This window comes from Electrona antarctica (assembly GCF_951216825.1).
Source record: "Electrona antarctica genome assembly, chromosome: 17".
In the NCBI taxonomy this organism is placed as follows: Eukaryota; Metazoa; Chordata; class Actinopteri; order Myctophiformes; family Myctophidae; genus Electrona; species Electrona antarctica.
Genome location: NC_136798.1, coordinates 17,364,219 through 17,382,724, shown reverse-complemented (window position 1 = coordinate 17,382,724; position 18,506 = coordinate 17,364,219). Strand labels below are relative to the sequence as shown.

Below are 18,506 nucleotides of genomic sequence, written 5' to 3'. Positions count from 1 at the left end.
GTCGTGATGACCCCCTGGGTTTTAAAGTTGCACAACAGTCTGTACATTCGTTGGCGGTAGAATGCTGTTACTGTATCACCAAGGATCTATTGGCGGAATCTCACATATTGCATTTGCCGTCAGCTTAGTTCACTTCCATTCGATCCAAGCTTTTATAAATGTCATAACATTTGGATTCCAGGCGGGTTTAATAATAAAAGCACACAAGAACCACTCGAATTCTCGGCGATACAATCAAGGAGGGAAGGATGGAGTCAATAGCTTGATACAGTACACCAGACATACTGTGTGCACACCAAGTGCAAAATAAGGATGTCTTACATTCAACACTTCTGTTAAATCGAGCCATTTAATAATGGTATTAATGTTCTCTAAGGAATGCATGCAACGACAATCACAGCTTGGTGAACAGGCGGATGCTATTTAAATGCACTACATTGCACGTCATGTAAAGGTCACAACGCAGGAGACAGTTGTTACCTATTGAACTGGTCGTGTTCTCTCAGCTGTAGTGTTTCCTCTTTCTGTTCTTCATTCATTCATTCTGTACAATGTTTTTTTTGCATTCCAACAATGGGCTGTCACAATTATGACATAGTCGTCTAATCGCAATTATTTGAGATAATTGCATTTATATTTGCATAATCGTCAGGGGAAAAAAGCAGAAAGCAGAAAGCAGATCTACGTACAAGCTATTTCCGCTACTGGCTGTTTCCGCTATTTAAAAAGAAATTGCATTTAAAAAATATATATCTCAGTCATTTCTTATGCTTATACTATATATAGTATATTTAAGTTATTTGTCATATCTGTCCTTTGCAATTTTTGATTACGAGGCCTTAAAGGAAATGTTTTTTTTTTTTTTTTTATGTTGTCCAATGTTCAACACCAAAAGCACAATTAAATCGTCAATCGCAATTATTTGTAAGACAATTAAATCAGTCACCAGTTTACAGCTATGGCCACCTTGGGCCATCCGTGGTCCTTGTTGCTGTTTTGGTCACGGTTGTTTTTCTAGAAGGATGTTGCTGAGCAGTCGCTGTTGTTTTGTCATCCGACAGATATCGGGTGTATCTCCCGGAGAGAACCAGACCCCAGGACTACTGCTGGCTCCAGGGGTGCGCTGGGGACAGACGCCCATCAACCAGCTTACGCCCTGGGACACAGACGAGCCCCCTGCCAAACAGCACAGAGAGAGCGAGCCCACTGGTACATACACACGCACACACACACACACACGCACGCACGCACGCACGCACATACACACACACACAGGCACACACGCACACGCACACGCACAGGCACACACACACACACACACACACACACAGGCACACACAGGCACACACGGGGACACACACACACACACACGGGCACACACGGGCACACACACACACACAGGCACACACGGGCACACACACACACACACGGCCACAGGCACACGGGCACACTCACTCACTCACTCACTTACTCGACATGTGTGCAAGCAAATGTGTAGGATCAAGTGCATGCAAGGACATTGTGTGTGTGTGTGTGTGTGTGTGTGTGTGTGTGTGTGTGTGTGTGTGTGTGTGTGTGTGTGTGTGTGTGTGTGTGTGTGTGTGTGTGTGTGTGTGTGTGTGTGTGTGTGTGTGTGTGTGTGTGTGTGTGTGTGTGTGTGTGTGTGTGTGTGTGTGTGTGTGTGTGCAAATTGATGCAGAAAAACGCACACAAATTCACACTACACCCTGTTGGCTCTGAGGCAGCTAGCGGCCATGCTAATGAAGCATGTTGGGTGCCAGTGTCCTACATAATGCAGTACGCACATGCATACAGTACATACGCATGCACATGCATAATGTACACATACAAACACCATCTTCACATGCACTGTCTTAGACATGTGTGCAGTGCTGCCTTGCATGCATATAGAAATTGCTCTATCAATGTGACTTTAGGAGAGGTGTGTGTGTGTGTGTGTGTGTGTGTGTGTGTGTGTGTGTGTGTGTGTGTGTGTGTGTGTGTGTGTGTGTGTGTGTGTGTGTGTGTGTGTGTGTGTGTGTGTGTGTGTGTGTGTGTGTGTGTGTGTGTGTGTGTGTGTGTGTGTGTGTGTGTGTGTGTGTGTGTGTGTGTGTGTGCTCACACGTGCTATTTTATGGTCATCAAATATCAGGATAAGAATCCACGGCCATTATTAATTATTGCCCCTCACACACTCAAACATTAATTAATTAATCTCCTTATAAAATGTTAGGTGCCACCGGTGCAGACGTTTCGACCCAGTCTTAATCAGTTCTATTTTATTGTGCCACTAAGCTAGGCTAAATCCATTTCACGAGCAGTCTTCCAAGTGACCTTGGCTAGGTCTAATTTGGATGTCGACCTTATTATTTCTATCCATGCCAGTTCAGCAAACCTATCGGGAGCAGAGAGACGTGCCATGTCGCGCCACGCAGAGTGGCAGACTGACAGTAACATGCTAACCACTGTCTACCATATTTCTTTATTTACATTATTATATTATACTAGAGCGGTGCCCAACGGGCACTGGCCTACTTGGAACAATGCAAGTTGGAAATGCATGCCCCACCCAGTTATTATGCCTGTGTCCCTTATAGGGCCATATTTGGCGTTTTTTGTCAGGCATGCCCAAATATCCAGAACAATCATTGTGATGTCAGAACAGGCCAGCTCCATATATGGAGATATAGGAGTGATCAGGTCCAGATCCCCGGCAGAGGCTTTTGTGCTGCTTCTGGACTCTGCTATCCGACGGACTCAACACCGAGCACTGCACTCCCTGTGATGGTGTGGAACGCGTGTGTCGAATTTGAATTCAGTGGGGCGAACGGTTCTCAAATTACTTGGATTACAGACGTACGTACACACAGAGACTGTGTGTGCATTTATAGATCTAGATAATATACTTAATTTCTTGTGGCTAAAGCCAGCACTGCAGTTGCAATACACTCTCCCAGAATGACTCTGCCCTAGAGCAGTCAGTCTCTCCTCTATTGTTGGGCTGGCCTCTGCCTTTTGCTCATCTCAAGTGTCTCATTTAGGAATTGTGGTGGCACAGAGCGGGCTCCAGTGGAACCTCTGGTTGGGGCACATTGACAGTGCACAGAGCGGGCTCCAGTGGAACCTCTGGTTGGGGCACATTGACAGTGCACAGAGCGGGCTCCAGTGGAACCTCTGGTTGGGGCACATTGACAGTGCACAGAGCGGGCTCCAGTGGAACCTCTGGTTGGGGCACATTGACAGTGCACAGAGCGGGCTCCAGTGGAACCTCTGGTTGGGGCACATTGACAGTGCAGCCCACAGAGCGGGCTCCAGTGGAACCTCTGGTTGGGGCACATTGACAGTGCAGCCCACAGAGCGGGCTCCAGTGGAACCTCTGGTTGGGGCACATTGACAGGGCACAGAGCGGGCTCCAGTGGAACCTCTGGTTGGGGCACATTGACAGGGCACAGAGCGGGCTCCAGTGGAACCTCTGGTTGGGGCACATTGACAGGGCACAGAGCGGGCTCCAGTGGAACCTCTGGTTGGGGCACATTGACAGTGCAGCCCACAGAGCGGGCTCCAGTGGAACCTCTGGTTGGGGCACATTGACAGGGCACAGAGCGGGCTCCAGTGGAACCTCTGGTTGGGGCACATTGACAGGGCACAGAGCGGGCTCCAGTGGAACCTCTGGTTGGGGCACATTGACAGGGCACAGAGCGGGCTCCAGTGGAACCTCTGGTTGGGGCACATTGACAGTGCAGGGCTCCAGTGGAACCTCTGGTTGGGGCACATTGACAGTGCAGGGCTCCAGTGGAACCTCTGGTTGGGGCACATTGACAGAGCGGGCTCCAGTGGAACCTCTGGTTGGGGCACATTGACAGAGCGGGCTCCAGTGGAACCTCTGGTTGGGGCACATTGACAGGGCAGCCCAATGATTTGCTGCAGGGTTGCTTGTCGTCCCGGTGGCGGTCTAGGATTAAAGGACAATAACGCTATCCAGATAAAGAATGGCGAAATACGCCGGCAGACTTTCAGTGAATGGTGTGTATTTATTTACAATATTGAAACGTTTAGGCCACTGGTGATACGTGTATACGTATACACGTATACTTATACTGGGGGCACACGTAAGACAGAGGAGGGAAATGGATTGATGGTGTCAAATCAAAGTGCTGTAAATTGTAATTAGCATAACAAAAACCCACCGAGCATATACTGTATTTGCCTATATTTATGCCATAGGCATATTGGATTTGTTTATGGTTATTTCTCAGTCATTGTGACCTGCCTATAAATGGCTGTATGGAGTTGATGTATGGTCAGAGTGACGTGGCCGTATCGGGTGTGTTTATTCTTAAGTCAGAGTGAGGGTCCGCCACTGTACCAGAGTGAGGGTCTGTTGGACCACCTGCCGACGGGTGGACCCATTAGCTAGTTTTAATGTAGGATGTAATGTTGTTGAATTTAATGTTTTGAACAAACAAAATCTTACTAGCACTTGCAGCGTGGGTGTTACAATGTTACAAATGAGTGCATTTGTAACATTGTGTAACACAATTTATCTACACATAGTATACGTAGGTAACCCCAAGTTTACCTGGTGCCTTTCAATATAACACTGAAACACACAACATTTGCAAGATTTAAACAAGAGCAGGCTGCTAAGGACTGGATGACATGACTCGAGGGAGGTGGTGAGATTGGCAGAATACGATTGGCTATATCATGCGTGGTCCAATCAGGGAAGGTGGTGAGGCAGAGTATAATTTGGCATGATTCCTGAATGCATGGGCCAATCAGGGAAGGCGAATGAGGCAGAATATGATTGGGCAGGATGCATGGGCCAATCAAGGAAGGTGATGAGGCAGAATATGATTGGGCATTATTCCTGGGTGCGTGGACCAAACAGGGAAGGTGATGAGGCCAGCGATTGGACCAAGTCTCTTGAATGAATTGATGAATGGGCCAATCAGTGGACCAGTGTTGAGGGCAGTAATAAAGACAGCAAGGAAAGACAATAACCCAACACAAGTGCATGCATAAATACATGACATGTAACAGTCACACAGGAAAAACCTGTCCAGGCGACCAGAGCTATGCTACCACACTCCCTTCTAGAGCTCGGGGTGGTTTAATCGGGGCTAATTGCCTCCTCAGTGTAACTTGCACACTTTCAATAAAGATTTAATTATAGCACGGATTAATTATTAACCGGGCTGATCAGTTCAGTTTAGTTCACCTACTGTAGCGGAGCGCTTTCTCAGCCGAAACCAGCCGCCATGCCTGCGGTGGGGGAGTGCCGTAACGGGGGAGCGGTGCCATTGTGTGCGGTGCTCAGCCACCCGAGGTGGAGGGCTCCTGGCAGACGTCTGCTGTGTGTCCCCTGGTGCGTGGCCGTGGGACCCTGCTGTGTGAGGCAGGGGGGAGGACGCAGGATGAATGGGCCATGAAGTTCTCAGGCTCTTAGTATTGTGTCTGAGCGAACAAGGCTTCACTCGCTTGTCTCACCCCTGCTCTCTCTATCCCTTCAACCCCTGCACCCTCCATCCCTGCCTTCACCCCTCCACACTTCCCCTCCTGTCCAGTCCCCCCACCCGAAACCCCCCTGTCTTCGTGGGAAGTGTGAAGGAAAGTGAGATGTCACTGACCTGTGCACACAGTTGCATATGACACTCTCTAAATCGAAGCATGGCGGTGCATATTGATTGGCACGTGTGCACCATTCCAAATCTGTGACTGACATTTGTAAACTGAGCCAGCTCCTCTCCACACTCGACTGAGCCACAGTGCCAGAGAGTTTTCTATCGTCTATGCCAGAATTAATCAACGGTTTCCAGTTTCGTATAGGAAGTTTCTCATTTTTCTTTGAAAGGTTTAAAGTGTTGGCAGTTGCCATTTTTGTTCCTTTTAAATAACATAAAAATAAACATGATTGTCACGAGCGGTTGATTGAGCAATTCATGGAAATTATTTAATGGAATTTGGGGCCTTTCCGTTTTCTTATATATATATTTAAAATGAAGTTTATACCCTTTTCACATTTTAATTATGGAGTACAAGAGAGCAACCAGGGGGCAGAATCAACATAACGTTAATGCAATTAATTTTTAAAGCCGCTCACGAGCATTGAGACCTGCGTGAATACGAGAGCATGTTGTGCCCAGCTAATGGGATTTGTGTATTTAATCTCATATTCAACTGAAAAAGACAAGTTTCACACACATTCACAGCACCACTGTAAAAGAAGAAGAGAGATGTGTGACAGACTGTAATTAGAGCCACCAGCGAAGAGGTCCCCTCATTAAGGCCTCGCTGATCTGATTAATGTCATAAATATGCAGTCATGTTGGACCTAATCAAACAATATGGGTTATTCCATCAGCGCGTTTCCAGATTGATCCCTTGCTAGCAGGGAGCTGCAAACGGCGGGAAGAATGAAGACCGGGGCTGCCGATCGGCTCAGGGATTGATGTGAATTATGCATCGAGGTGGCCTCCACATCATTTCTCCCTCTTCCTTTCTCTCTCTCCTTGCCCTCTCATCAGTCCACCCCTGCAATCTGTCTCGCTCTCTCTCCTGTTTCTCTTCTCACTCCCCCCTCACCCAGTCGGCATTTGCACACACTCTTCCTTGCTACACTGTTAGAATATTAGCAGGGCCCAGCCAAGTAACCAGGTTCTTTTGTGTGCTGCGGGATTCAGCCTTTGGCTCCTTGGCAGCGATGGCAGGTTATTTTTGGAGCAGGGGACTAAGAGGGGGCACGGGGCGCTGCAGGAAGACAGGGGACAGGGGAGATATTGGGCAGGAGGAGGCATGGGCCAGGTCCAATACGGCTGCATATTTATAAGATTAATCAGATCAGCTCTGAGACTCCTCTGTCCCTGGCAGTGATCTAGAGGGCCTCGCTTACAATAATATTGTAGCCCCTTGGTTCTTGCCCTGGTGTGGAGAAATGGTTGGCTCGGAGTGTCTGGGTAAACACAGACTCCTACATACATGTATGTAGTTTGTATTGTGTGCTTATTCTCTGCTCACAGATTCACAGATGCTTGTTCGCCGATTATTACACACTAAATCTTCCAAGTCTTATTGTCTCCACCAGCCGAAGGCATGGGGGAGAGTATGTTTTTCCGTCCGTCCGTGTGTGAGTCCGTCCATCTGCGTACAGCTAATCTCCGGCACCGTTGGCCCGGTCGATGCTAAACTGTGCGCACACACTCCCAGGATGCCAGCAACGAACCTCAATTTCTCCACAACGGCCTGTTATAGCACCAACATTTTTGCAAAATACATTTCTTTATATTACTTGTACCAATTTTATCCATACTGTACATCACACGAATCGGTATACACAATCTCTAGTCAAGTGATCAACACAGACCTGTCCGCTTCCCCATGTCTTCCCCATGTCTTCCCCATGTCATCCCCATGTCTTCCCCATGTCATCCCCATGTCTTCCCCATGTCTTCCCCATGTCATCCCCATGTCTTCCCCATGTCATCCCCATGTCTTCCCCATGTCATCCCCATGTCATCCCCATGTCTTCCCCATGTCATCCCCATGTCTTCCCCATGTCATCCCCATGTCATCCCCATGTCTTCCCCATGTCATCCCCATGTCATCCCCATGTCATCCCCATGTCATCCCCATGTCTTCCCCATGTCTTCCCCATGTCATCCCCATGTCATCCCCATGTCATCCCCATGTCTTCCCCATGTCATCCCCATGTCTTCCCCATGTCTTCCCCATGTCATCCCCATGTCATCCCCATGTCATCCCCATGTCATCCCCATGTCATCCCCATGTCTTCCCCATGTCTTCCCCATGTCTTCCCCATGTCATCCCCATGTCTTCCCCATGTCTTCCCCATGTCATCCCCATGTCTTCCCCATGTCATCCCCATGTCTTCCCCATGTCATCCCCATGTCTTCCCCATGTCATCCCCATGTCTTCCCCATGTCATCCCCATGTCATCCCCATGTCTTCCCCATGTCATCCCCATGTCTTCCCCATGTCATCCCCATGTCATCCCCATGTCATCCCCATGTCTTCCCCATGTCTTCCCCATGTCATCCCCATGTCTTCCCCATGTCATCCCCATGTCTTCCCCATGTCATCCCCATGTCTTCCCCATGTCACCCCCATTGGCTAAGATTGCCTTCCAAATTTTGCAGGATTGGTCCGTTTTGAACAAAACATGTGTTCAACACAGATCTTTCTTTTTCGCAGCGGTGGCTCAGGGGTAGAGTGGCTGGATGGTAACCACAAGGTTGCCAGTTCGAACCCGGGCTCCCCCAGAGTTAGTGTCGAAGTGTCCTTGAGCAAGACACTGAACCCCAAATTGCTCCCGATGTGCTGGCTAGTGCCTTGCATGGTTTCTGCCGCCATCGGTGTATGAATGTGTGTGTGAATGGGTGAATTGATGCACAATCTATGTAAAGCGCCTTGGATAAAGGCGCTATATAAATGCACCATTTACCATTTTTACCATTTACCATATATTACTTTGTCCAAACATCACAAACGCTATTATCCTGGTGGAGACCTGTGCCCAGAGGGGCACTTTTTCTAGTTACATATGTGATCCCAGAGGCAAATAGATTCATAGGAAGCCTTTTTCTGTGTGTTTCGATGTGAAAGCCTGGAGGCCAAGACAGACACTGACCAGAGAGTGGTTTCTGCATGCAATCGTAAACACACCATTAGCACATCATTAGCACTGATGAAAGTCGAGGACTGCAATGTTTCCTGCTTTTTTACATTAGCATATGTATTGATTGATTTACTTTGCTCTTGAGCACTGTTTTATACAGATGTCCTTAATTAAAGACGTTTGCATTGATCTCAGCATTTGGAGCATTTTTTCTTAGGCTTTCTAGCCCAAGGACATGTACGGTTATCTCTACTGCCAGTGCCACCCAATGCACCCAAGACAACGTTTTGATGCTCCGAGCAGTAACACAGGCTCAATGTCCCAAGACAGAAATAATCCACAAACACAATTCTCAGCAAAAAAATGACTTTTTATGTTTAAGATGTACATGGAAATGCAATTGACAATTTTCTCCCTTCCTTATACGTCTCTCTCTCTCTCTCTCTCTCTCTCTCTCTCTCTCTCTCTCTCTCACTCTCTCTCTCTCTCTCTGTCTCTCTCCCCCCCCCTCTCAGGTCCCCCTTGGGCTCCGTCAGTAGCCGCAGTGAGCCAGCCCAGCCGCCTCCCACACACCTACGCCCACCCCCATCCTCCGCCCTTCAGCCACAGTGTGACAGTCCAGTCCCCCATCATAGGAGTGACCCCGTCCATCCGGACGCCCGTGCCCCCCCACCACCCCCTCATGACTGCCCACTTCCAGCTGACGCCGCACTCCAGCCAGCAGCCTCCCTCCATGGTGATGAGCATGCCCGGTGGCCAGTCCCACTACCCCTCGGCGGCCCCCTCCCCCCACACCGCCCCGGCCAATCACGCACTTCATCCGAACCCTCATAGTGTGATGGGGAACGGCCACTTGACCCCCCACCACCCCAGCCACCCCCACATGCACCCCCCGGCGTTGCCTCTCACGAATGGCCAGGCGGCGATGGCGGCGGTGCAGGGCCAGTCCGCGGCGCCGGCCGGTCAGGACAGTCGTACCAGCCTTCAGATGCTACGGACGGTCGGCATGGGGAAGTACGAGTTCAGCGATCCAGGACATCCCAAAGGTAAGCATGGCCGGGTCTCCGCCGGCGGACATCTGTAAGGCAGTTCCTTGGCTCTCTCCCATCAGTGTGAGAAAGAGTTTTAATAACACAACATTTTCAACCTGTTACACTTTTGCACTTTGATACACTATACTATAGCCTCGGAGCCTTCCAGAGGCTAAAGCGAGGTGGTTTTGAACCTCAGTAGCACGCCCCCGAAATGGTGTCAGCCGTTAGATTGATGTGCTGCGAGCTATTTTTTTTGATTCCCAGTGACCTCTGCTCAGGCCGAGTCACGTGGTTCGTGTCGGAATGAAACTCACACAGGCGTCGGCTTGTATGCCGGAGCGCCTTCTGATGCCAGCACTCATAAACAGGGGCACGAACACTCTGGCAAGAGGTTGTTAAAATACAGTTTGCAACCGGAGCCAATTCGGTTGAAAGCTTCACCAAGGTCACAGACAACTGCTTTCAAACTAGTCTAGCAGGCAGCTGGCGGCCACTGAATATGTGTACCGCGCACAGTGCTGTGTAGCTGACCGACTTGTACGCAGAAAGGCACACAAAATAACGGTATACATTACTCACCTGAACCTGTCACACAGTGACAGCAGCAGCGGTTGTCGTTTTAAAACCATTTTAAACCCACGCACAGTCACACGCACACGCACACACACATCTAGCGTTTTTAATGAATGCTAGATGTAACGGTTTAACTGACATTAATCTTTTGCACATGCTGTGTGACGCAGCTTTCCTTCATGACTCTCACACTTCTCACTGTGCTGTTTCTGGAGCCTTGTTGACTTATGTTTCTCAGAGTCTCTAAGCTGTAAATTGGTGTTTGGTTTAACCTTGGAGTTTATGATGCAGGGCCCTAGGAACAGATGTTCACAATTCCCTGACCAATTTTCACATTTAATGAAGCTTTTAATTTAAGTTTAGATTGTGTGTGTGCGTGTGCACGTGCGTGCATGTGAGTTCTTGTTTGTTTTTAGGTCCTCACTAATTTTGATCAATAAAATGCCTGCAAATGAGCTCGTAGACCTGATGCAAAAAGCAATTATTTCTCGCAGGCTGGCGGTGATATGTTGAGCTAAGGCGGCAGTTGAAAATGGAAAAAGCTAATTAGACGGGCAGCGTTGGTCCAACATGTCTTCACCTTTATGACAGTTTGCCGTCTCCCCCCACCATCTTGGACGGAGTGCCTTGAGCCATTATCTGTGATTGCCCGTAAAAAAAACACATTTCCTCCTGTTGAAGTGCGGAAAGGCAGCATTTAAGCCGAACCATTACACACCTCCGTTTGACAGAAGGGGAAATAAAGACTACAGCCTTGTTAAACATTCAGTAGCCCCGGCGCTCACACAATGACTATTATTATTCTTTATTTCCGCATTTTCCATATCATGTAGTGCTCACGCTTATTCTGCAAATGTGCAGGGCTGCTGTCTTATTGGCAGCTTTGGAGAGGGTGGAAAATGAGAAACGGAAGCGGCAGACCATACGCTTTTAGGAGTGGTCCGAACGCCACGCGGCCGTACAGTACAGTACAGCGTGTACTTGAGATCCTGTTGAGCCCTCTCTGAAGGTCGAACCTGGAGCAGAGGTGCTTTAAATGCACATCTTGTCTGCATTTCTACCGCCCCTCTTTGCCTCAGAGTCGTCAGAGGGTGTGTCTGTCGCCGCGCCGAGGTCGACGGGGACAGTGGAGGTAGAGGTGGCACGGCGCCTCAATGCCAGTGAATTAGCAGTTGTCACATCTCCTCTCGACAAGCCCCCGTCGAGTGGCATGGGGACCTCTCCGGCGTGAAGACCACTTAGCCTAGCTTGCAGTCACAATCACCACTATTGACTCTCCGGTGCTGTCTCTCTTCCCTCTCTCTGTTTCTGTACTCCCGCCATTCTGTCTTCATCTCTCTCTCTCTCTCTCTCTCTCTCTCTCTGTCTGTCTGTCTGTCTGTCTCTCTCTCTCTGTCTCTCTCTCTCTCTCTCTCTCTCTCTCTCTCTCTCTCTCTCTCTCGTCTCCCACCTTTTGTTCCTCTCTATAACTCAGTAGCAGAGAAGCTTTTTTTTCTTTTCTTTTTTTCTGAAGTGACAAGCTCTCTCACTTGTCATGCATTCTGTTCTAAATCACGGGAGTTATCGCCGCATACCAATGGGTCTCTTTGCTTTGCTGCTGACGTAGCATCACTGCTGAGTGAGCAGCACGGTGCTGAAACGTGCAAACAGAGGTATGGGTGCCTCAGCCTCTCTAGCTGTGCTGTTGGAAATGTGTCGTGAGCACACCGCTTTGCATTTCTACAGCATGCGGATGCTTTGCTATATGGGAGGGGGCAGGGGTACTGCTGTAGTCTGTGACGAGAGACGAGAAGCACCCACTCAGTTTTAACTATAAGTCCAGCCCTCTGAAGAAATAATGGATGGGATAGCAAGGTATAGCCATACTCTGTCTCTGTCTGTCTTTCTCTCTCTCTCTCTCTCTCTCTCTCTCTCTCTCTCTCTCTCTCTCTCTCTCTCTCTCTCTCTCTCTCTCTCTCTCTCTCTCTCTCTCTCTCTCTCTCTCTCTCTCTCTCTCTCTCTCTCTCTCTCTCACGTGCGCACACACATACATTTATTTTCTGGCCTAGTCTTTATGATTCCCTCAGGGATATTCTATTGGTCAAATGCAATAAAACGTGGACATAAAGATATTACAGGGATCATCACCACTCTTACACATTTGCCCTCTGCCCCTCGGCATGCCACGTGAACACACACACACACACACACACACACACACACACACACACACACACACACACACACACACACACACACACACACACAATGCAATGTGTAATCCTTCTCGAGTCATTCAAAATATCCTTAACATGGCTGCAGTAATTGGGTATATAATTAGCAGAAGCATTATGCTCATCTCCTAGCCTACTCTGGCCTTAAAACAAGTAGAATCAAACTCCTGCCTCTGCAACATTTTCTTTATACTAAAAGGTAAGATATTAGTCGATGAAACTACTGAATTTCACAGAGCCTGTTACCCTGGGTTTTTGTTAAGTCATGTTCATTGGCGTAGCGGGCCAAGCTGGATTCGAACCCCTCTCTGTGGTGGTGGTGGTGGTGGTGGGGGGCAGAAATGTTACCTGTATTGGATGGGTGGAGCTAATAGTTGGAACTGCTGCTATAGGTGAAGATGCTATGTGGAAGTGATTGGTAGAGGAGGTGAGAGATGGAGAAGATGATAGATGGAGATGATGTATAGACCGTGATGGGATGTAGAGGTGATACAAATGTGCCTTTTGAGAAGTCCACATGTCCTGCCATTGGCAATTCAGTATATTGTCAGTGCCTTGTCAAAACATTGTCAGTGAGAAAGGCGGGGCATTTACCAAGGTGTTATTATGTCAATTCTATTCAGAATCCTTGAAGAGTTCCTCTGCTGCTGGACCTGTCGACACACTTTTCAGTAGCAAAGCAGTAGAATTAGAAAGGATAATCAGTGAATAAAACCTGGGGGAAACATGCATTTTCAGAAATCATTCAGGAAAAGATCAGGAAAGCGTGAAGAGTTGGTATGACACATCTGTAGATGGAGATGATGGGTAGGAGGTGATCGGAGGAGGTGATGAGGTGATAGATGGAGGTGATTGGTAGATGAGGTTATAGGAGGAGATGATAGGATGGGGTGATTGGTAGATGATATTATAGAAGGAGATGATAGGATGAGGTGATGTGTAGATGACGCTCTACAGTTGGAGGAGGAGGTGATAGATAGACGTGCTAGCCAGGTAGTCTGTTGTGGCTCTCGGGTAACTGAAACCAACACAAAGTAGAAGCTGGCAGATCTGTAGCTTTTGTAATTCTGCTTGCACACTGTGACACTCTGTGTGTCTGTGTCTGCTCATGTGTGTAAGTGGGTGTGTATCCGTGTGTGTGTGTGTAGTGCATGTTGGAAACAAGGAAGCGCCAGCACACAATAAATGTCCATTATTACCTCTGACGAACAGATACTGTATGTAATTTTGTGTGTGTGTGTGTGTGTGTGTGTGTGTGTGTGTGTGTGTGTGTGTGTGTGTGTGTGTGTGTGTGTGTGTGTGTGTGTGTGTGTGTGTGTGTGTGTGTGTGTGTGTGTGTGTGTGTGTGTGTGTGTGTGTGTGTGTGTGTGTGTGTGTGTGTGTGTGTGTGTGTGTTAAAGACGACAAACACTGACAACTCACGCGCCGCATTCAATTTTGCATCGGCTTCAAAGCGAGTAATTGGTCTCCACACTGCATCATGTGTGCACAATATATATATATGGTTTGATCTTGATTATGTTCACACAGTACGGTATGTACAGTATATCATGTCTTTGTGTTTGTGTGATGACTCACACACATCACCTGCTGAGTCATGTGATGTGTGTGAGTCATCACACACATCACCTGCTGAGTCATGTGATGTGTGTGATGACTCACACACATCACCTGCTGAGTCATGTGATGTGTGTGATGACTCACACACATCACCTGCTGAGTCATGTGATGTGTGTGAGTCACACACACATCACCTGCTGAGTCATGTCAGTATCATTCCAGACATGGATCTGCCTTATTGCTTTGTATCAGTACTCGCTGCCTATATTCAGATAGATGCTATGCAGTAGTTAACGTTACACACATGTACATTATTTAAAAGAGATGTGTTCTGTTCTGGAGCCAGATTTCCCAAACCACACCACAGATTACCATGGTTTTGACAAAAAGCTTTTCATGAAAAAAATGTATCGCTGAATCAGGATATATTAAGCCAGGATATATATATTAAATCCCGGCTTAATCCATAATCCAAGTTTCGTGAAATAGGCCACTGGTTGAAAGTGGTTAAATTCGGCTGCATAATTGCCGATGCCACCGTCCGATATATCGGATGCTAGGTTTGTTGGTTTGCAGCTACCTGTTATCCTAGATACTTTGTACTACTTAATTGTTTTCTTGGCACTCTATTTTCTTGACCGCTTGCCGATTGCTGCTGGCTGACTAGAGTACATGCTGTTTATTCTGATCTTGCACTTTGTAAAGTGGCTCTGGATAAGAGAATTGTCTAAATGCCTCGATTGTAAATTGCAATACTACAGTCTCTCCAGGCTGTGAGCCTACAGTCTCAGCCGACTACCGTGTCTCTTGCTCCTCCTCTGGTCATTTCCATAGTGCCTGTGCGTACAAAACCCAGTTTGTCTAGCTGGCTTCTTTCAAAACAGCCACCCTGCATTGTAGTTTTCTAATTATGTCACCTTATGTCTTTGTTTTGCCTTTACTCTCTCTCTCTCTCTCTCTCTCTCTCTCTCTCTCTCTCTCTCTCTCTCTCTCTCTCTCTCTCTCTCTCTCTCTCTCTCTCTCTCTCTCTCTCTCTCTCCCTTCTCTATTCCCCTCACCCTGTTTTGTGTATTTTGCACTGCTTTTAATAGCGTGGCACAACTTAAAAGCTTGCCAAGTGTTGCTTTTTATCAGGGTAAGAACAAGACCTCGCTCTCGCTCTCTCTCTCAGGTAATGTCCACGGTCGCAGCCCGCTGCCAAAATGTTGACGTGTGACTCCATGGTGTGAAATAGGAGAATGACTGGCAGTCAAGCTGTGAGGCAGAGAGAGAGACAGACGTGGGCATTAAGGAGATGTGCAGAGAGGAACAGACACGAGAGAGAGAAAGATGCGTATAAAGAGAGACAGATAACTGACAGAAAGAGAGCGATCGAAAGAGGCACAGATTTGGAGAGAAAAAGAAAGTGGGAAAAGATAGGACACTGACAGATGGAGAGAGAGAGCGCGCGCGCCAGAGCGGAAGACAAAGGGAGAGATTGACATAAGGAATAGTGAAATACTGTGCGAGAAGAAGAGAAGATTCAAACGGATAGAAAGAGTGATATATAGACAGAGAGTGTGTGTGTGTGTGTGTGTGTGGGTGGTTGTGTGTGTGTGCGTGTGCGTGCGTGCGTGCGCGCACACGAGTCATTAAAATCGATGTCTGTCTTGATGAATATGTGTCAGACTGAATCCAGTGCACAGCTCAGCAGGGACCGGGCCCACTCACTGAAAGCATGATTGAGCACCATTTAACACAGAAGAACCCACTCCTCCTGAAAACGGCATCGGTTCCCTAAAAATAACCCACTGGCCTGCCCCATGCGCCGTCGCCACATGCACATGTACCGTTTTTAAAAGCCTGTCAAAGTTAACCTGTACTTGGAAACGATTCCACTGCACTGCACACTAAAACACTGCCCTGTAAACTCCTGTGTTGATTTTAAATCAGCAGGACGGGGGGGTTCCGTGAAATGATGAAAACAAACGAGGACTATAATTATGTAGCATTGTTACTGGCTGACAGTGCCAGTTACCGTGTGGAACAGGAACGCTAACTGATAGAAGGAGAATGGTGGAGCTTGGGCTCTGGCCACCCGCTGCCCCTACGGAGCAGCGTGTCAAACACGGTCTTGTCTCCTCTCCTCCCCTTTCATGTCAGACATAATTTGAACGCTCATGTCCGCTTCAGTGGCCTCTACCTGCACCTTTCTCACGCACTGGTAGACAGACAGACAGACAGACAGACACGCACGTCCGTGCGCACACACATGCGCGCGTGCGTACACATACACATACACATACACATACACATACACATACACATACACATACACATACACATACACACATACACATACACATACACATACACATACACATACACACACATATGCATAGTTACATACAGAACAAGAACACACAAAGGAAGTGGTAGTTTACATGCCCCCTCACAAGTCACAGTGCATCACATAACACACACTCAGTGGAAGTAGTAAACAGGGAACAACATTAACTTAACAGTTTACATGCCCCCTCACAAACACGTGCGTGCACACTACACACACACGCACACACGCACGCACAGACAGACAGACAGGCACGCACGCACACACAGGCACGCACGCACACACAGACACGCACACATAGACATACACACACACACACACACACACACACACACACACACACACACACACACACCCACACGCCACACATAAAGCAGCGTGGTAGCGCTCCGCCCCGCCCAGGAAGGTCATCCTCCAGTCATCTTCAGTCATCATCTAGGGACCAGAATGAATCCTCTAGAGCCGCTGCTGAATGCAATTAAGATGCCCAGCTGAGTTAAGATGTGAGTCGTAGCGCTGCATGGTGAGCCCAGGCAGGGCCAGCTTCATCTCCTTCCCCTCCCTGCGAGCTGTTCCATCGCTCTTAACTGCCCTGGGCCTCATTAATACCATCTTATTTATGTGTCTCTGTGTGTTTGCAGTGGTGGAAAAAAAGTACTCTAATGTTTTACTTTAGTGAAAGTATCAATACTGCAATGTGGAAAGTAAAGGTCCGGAATTCAACGTGTACTTCAGTAAAAGTACTAAAGTATTGGCATCAAAATGTACCAAATGTAAAAGTAGTCATTATGCGGAATGTCCCATTACAAGTTTTCGAATGTTTTTTTGTTGTTGAAAATAGCATATCTACAAGCTCACAATGCATCACATTGCAACGCATTGTGAGCATGTAGAATGGCTATTTTCAAATGGCCGAAATGTATAGGGCTGAAGTGGTTCTTGTATGTTTTGTAATAATAATCAAAAGCTACAAAGTAACTAGTAACTAAAGTTTTCAAATGCATGTAGTGGAGTAAAAGTACAACATTTGGCTCAAAACTGTAGTGGAGTAGACGTAAAAGTATTGGAAATTGTAAATACTCCAGTAAAGTACAAATACATTCAAAAATGTACTTAAGTACAGTACTTAAGTAAAATACTTAGTTAACTTTCCACCACTGTGTGCTTGTGTGTTCTTCTGGACCAAGCATATTGGCGCTGCTGTCCATGTTGAATGTTGGCTCTTTTAGTTCAATATCTCTGAGCTGGTACCCGACTACCATCCAGCGTAGCGTAGCATAGCTGTCATTATGCATCGTCAAACATAGTAAAGATAGTGATTGTTTACAAGAGTGGGCCGTGCACTGTGTGACCTGGCTGTGTATTTTTCCCCACTCTGCTTTTGCAGGGCTTAATTGGAGCTGGGTTTGGTCTCAACATGTCAATCTAATGGGTTAGGGTTACTTATTTCATTAAGTCCAACGCACGCACGCACGCACGCACGCGCGCACACGCACACACACACAACCAAATCGTCTGGCTTTAATCCGGGGATCCGACTGGCATCGAGGGTTGTTTTGCTTGGCCGATCGCGATCCTGATGGATCAACCAGTTGATGTTGTCGTCACTGTCCCACTCCATGGAAGTAGAAACGCCATACGAATATGTCTTGTATGTGGCTGTAGATGTACAGAGGATCTCATTAAGTGCATTGAGTTAGACTGACACTGACAGGCAAATGAACAGATGACTGGAGCAGTAGCCCTGATGGTGAGGCAGTAATCAGTATTAGCAGTGGTGTGTAAACAAACATTTAGCCATTTTATGCGCCAGCATCCACCACTGGCATGCTTATGACAGGCCATTAAAACACACTTATTAAAAACACAGCCAATCTGCGATAGCCACACTGAATCCATTAATCACACGCAAGCACATTAATTATGCACCCTATCTTAGACAGCGTATTTTTTTTGTCTTTCTCTCTAACTCCCTTCATCTTTTTCTTTCCCCGCTCTCTCTTTCTCATGGAATTTGGTAAATTGTCTGCATATCTATCTATAGGGCCTTTATCCAAAGCATTTACAATGTGCGTTACATTCACCACACAGTCACACACTGACGCTGGAGGAGTTAGGAGTTACATTCACCACACAGTCACACACACTGACGCTGGAGGAGT

At 47.5% G+C, this 18,506-nt stretch overlaps 1 protein-coding gene across 2 annotated transcripts in view; it reads left to right on the top strand.

Moving 5' to 3' along the window:
• The window catches only part of klhl29 (kelch like family member 29), a 350,051-nt gene that overhangs the window by 168,417 nt on the left and 163,128 nt on the right, over positions 1-18,506 (top strand). For both annotated transcript variants that reach the window (XM_079527067.1, XM_079527068.1), the window contains 2 exons: positions 1,062-1,209; positions 9,151-9,681. In XM_079527067.1, the coding sequence (XP_079383193.1) occupies positions 1,062-1,209; positions 9,151-9,681 (679 nt within the window). The remainder of the gene's footprint in view (positions 1-1,061; positions 1,210-9,150; positions 9,682-18,506) is intronic.